The following is a 3,842-nucleotide window of genomic DNA, read 5'->3' on the forward strand; positions in this document are numbered from 1 at the left end:
TTACACATCAAAAGCTGAGATTTTTCTTTTAATTTACGTTCATAAAAAGTCGTTATTTAAATGTTCAATGTTCAAATCAAAATGTTCAAATTGAATGTTACAATCTTTAGGTTATATAACACGTGGACTCCCTGCAGCCATTAGCATGTGCACTGAATAATTTGAATGTCACTGACGCTTAACTGAGTATAAATCTCATAATTCCTGCATAGAATAATATATTGAAACCATTTTAGAAAGTAAATCACAACTAAATAATCATTAAATTTATAAATAAATTCTCGCATTAATTATAATATATAACAGTATTATTTAATTTTTGTTTAATCAGGATTGTCCTATTCAAATATATCACTTCATACTTTTCATTTGAAACAATTAATTCTTAAAAATTTTAATCTGCATATTCCACTCAGTTGAACTCAACCTGAGGTAACCTACAATTGTCAGATTCACGCTTATTGAAAACTACTCTGTGCGCATCGTATTTTCACCATTAGGTGTGATCTTTTAAAAACTCCATTTCATATTGAATCTCAAACCATTTATATGAACATTAATGAATCGTAGAATACTCATAGGAATTATTTCAGGTTTGTCAGCCTTATTCAACTCTATACACTCAGCATTTTGACGAATGTGGAATGGCAGATTTAAAGCACCGCGCACACGTGAACGATTAAAAATGTGGCCAACCAATTATATTTTCATTCTTTTAATCTGCAAATGACAGATACGCAATTAAAACAGACTCGCTTTCTATCGGTTATTTTTTCTGGGAAGGAATTGTTATATGAAGAATCGTCATGCACATGCTACGATAACAAATAAATTGATGTTAAATTACTTTTAATTTTGAGAAACAATGTATTTTAAGTCTTGTTAATTATTTTATTAATATTCTAGTAAATTGTAGCAACATATAATTTAAAACAAATACACCATTTTTAACAGGCTACTGAATGTTAGCACATAAAATGAAATAGCTTCTCTATAAACACGTGTCGACAAAATCAAAAGAACTTGGACCATATACATAATTTATCACATTTCTTACCAAATCTTGCCAAGTGACCTTCTCTGTATTTTCTTCATGCTCGTTCAGAATTCCGTTTTCCTCCATATCTGACGTTAACTCAATATTTAAAAATAAAAAATCAGTGTTCACTATTAATCAATCAAACTTCTCATTTTTCTCATGATCTAACAAATACATGGTCTAGCCACGCGCAAGTAAAAAAAACCGAACCAATAAGGATCCACCGCTTAATTTCTTTATCTGGAATAAGAAAGGCGGCGAACGTGAGGGATTTAAAAATGCAAAATGTAAGAATAAAAATTTCTTGTACTTTTCAGGTGTATAAATATTTGAATCCTCATAAAATGTATTATAATAATGTTGAAGATTGTTAAAGGAAAATACGGATTAACTATAATTTTAGGTTATGTGTTTCATAACTTCTTTCTGCTGACAAAAAATGACGTATCTGTGTCAAATAAAATGAAATTGAAGTCAAGTGGGAAAGTTCTGACTAAAGAAAATTATATAATGCAGTGCAGGTTGGCCGCTGTACCGGGAAATTGCAGTGAATTAATTTTTGGACCGCGAATGTTACAAATTTGTATAATAAAAATGTTGTCCAACGTTGATTTCAACTGTTTTTTTTAAATTTCCTAAATTGTGATTTTTATAGATTATTATACCATTTAGTTTAGAATGCTTAATTCGAAAATCTGGCACTTTATAAAGTTTCCAGTTAAATTTTTTTATTTTTCAGCATATATTTTAATTGAAGAATTTTAAAATGCAGTTTTAGAGGTTAAAAAAATTACATGTTTTTAAAATCGAAGATTTTTTTATAAAGAACTAGGTGGCCTTCGGACTGGGAAACCGGGAATTTTACGAACTTTCAGAAGAAAAATCTGCCCAAGCTATATTTTAGCAGTTTTAAGAATAATTAAAGTGCAGTTTTGAGGATTTAAAAAATTAAAAATTAAAAGTATTTGAAGCTAAAATTTTTTTATAAAAAACAGTTTTATTTCATCAACTGTGAATATTAAATAAATAAATTATTTTAAAAATGGATCTGTACTCATGATTTATCAATAATATATTTTTCATTCACAGTTTCAGGTATTCCTTTATATGTTTTTTTATATTAAATTTAATAAATAAATTAATATATTACTTCTATTAATGTTTTCAGCCATTAAAAAATGTAAACGTGCGTTTGAATATTTTCCACATAAAAATAAATCCATAGTAATATAGTCATAATTAAATGTTTTTATTAAATTAAAAATATTGTGAGTCTGAATTATTAAATTTTTAACCCATTTAATCTGAAATTTCTTAATGTAGAAAAAGAATAAGTATTTAATATTTAGCAATATTTCACGGTTCATTTAAGACGAGTAAATTTAAACCAAATATAGAAAAGAAAACAATTTGAAACTGAATTGTTTTATATAGAAAGCTTTGAATCTTTAGATTTTCAAAGAACTTTTGATTTTTTATCGTTACAATTTTAATTGTTCTATTTAAAAAGTGTTTAATGTATAAGTGAAATTGTTAAATTTTGACGCATAAATAACAATTGAACACTTATTATTTGTACACAAAATTTTAGTAATTTTAAGAGATATTTCGAAGTTTTGAAACGATTCAAAATTAATGACAAGCTTGGAATTATTTCAAGTAATATAAACGAAGTGTCTTAATTGATTTTCCTATAACATTTCGTTTGAGTCAAACTCAAACTGCGCGGTCAAACTAACAAAATGGTAGAATTAAGCGATTGCGATACTTGAACGAAACAGGGCCCTTAAGTGGCTAGACCATGTATTTGTTAGATCATGGTTATGATTCTTCATGTAAGGGGCGGTAAACACAATGGAAATATGGTGACCATACATGTGCAACACTAGCGCCGCGTACATTTGGTCTGTGAACTATTGAGCGTGCGCTAGTGCACATGTATGTATATGCTACTTCTCTAAATGAATTGTGTAAATTTGAATTTGCAGGAAAATAAAGGATTTATTGATTTTTTTAGTGCAAAACTTGAAAAACGTGATAAAAACGAAAAACCTAAATTTTTCAAATCCTTTTCGCGTCATATTTTAATAATTTTGCAGTAAATATTGCGTATAGCAATAAATGAAAATCTGAGATATATGTATAATTTGTATTTTATTAATTCAAATTAAAATATAAGTACCGAAATACATGAATAAACTATACACGAATTCTTCTATTAAAGATTTAGTCGACATAGTTTAATTCGAAGGCTGAAGTTAGTTTAAATGTCTTTTTCAGGTTATATTTCTGCCACACTTCAAAATTTCCAAGTCGTCAGAAGAAGTTCACTTAGTACAATTTCACTTTAAAGCGACACACCGTAAACTATCACATCCTAGATATTATATTTAACAAACTTGTACAAATTCACAACATTTAAATCAGTATAAATAAACTTTTGTCGGGCATACAAGTTGACGCGGCAATTCGACACTAAGTTTTCAAATATAAACTCCCTTTTCCCCGCTAGTCCTTAGACAATAGCAGCGCGCGTACAATTGGTCTGTGAACTAAATATAATCATATTAATACGTGGCCGCTTCGACCAAAGATATTATAAACATAGATGCAGTACGGGGCGTCGGAGTGGGGAACTATATATATATAGGACATCACATTTTCTGCTCATCGTACTACGAAGTCGAATTCTTGTTTTCTCATTCTTCGTAAAATATGACGGTAAAGCAGTAGAAAATTTTTTTGAGGTTGGAAAAGTTTGACATGCATGTATCGCTGAATTTTTTCAGATCTGAAGCTTGAT

The 3,842-nt window shown here is 28.6% G+C and overlaps 1 protein-coding gene across 1 annotated transcript in view; it reads right to left on the reverse strand.

Annotated features, from left to right (window-relative positions):
• LOC117182046 (probable ATP-dependent RNA helicase DDX47) overlaps positions 1–1,239 on the reverse strand; it is a 15,265-nt gene extending 14,026 nt beyond the window's left edge. The window contains exon 1 of the mRNA XM_033375070.1: positions 1,058–1,239. Within this exon, the coding sequence (XP_033230961.1) occupies positions 1,058–1,123 (66 nt within the window). The 5' untranslated portion in view covers positions 1,124–1,239. The remainder of the gene's footprint in view (positions 1–1,057) is intronic.
• Positions 1,240–3,842: the final 2,603 nt, after the last annotated feature.

The sequence above is a fragment of the Belonocnema kinseyi genome, chromosome 10, assembly GCF_010883055.1.
Source record: "Belonocnema kinseyi isolate 2016_QV_RU_SX_M_011 chromosome 10, B_treatae_v1, whole genome shotgun sequence".
Classification (NCBI taxonomy): Eukaryota; Metazoa; Arthropoda; class Insecta; order Hymenoptera; family Cynipidae; genus Belonocnema; species Belonocnema kinseyi.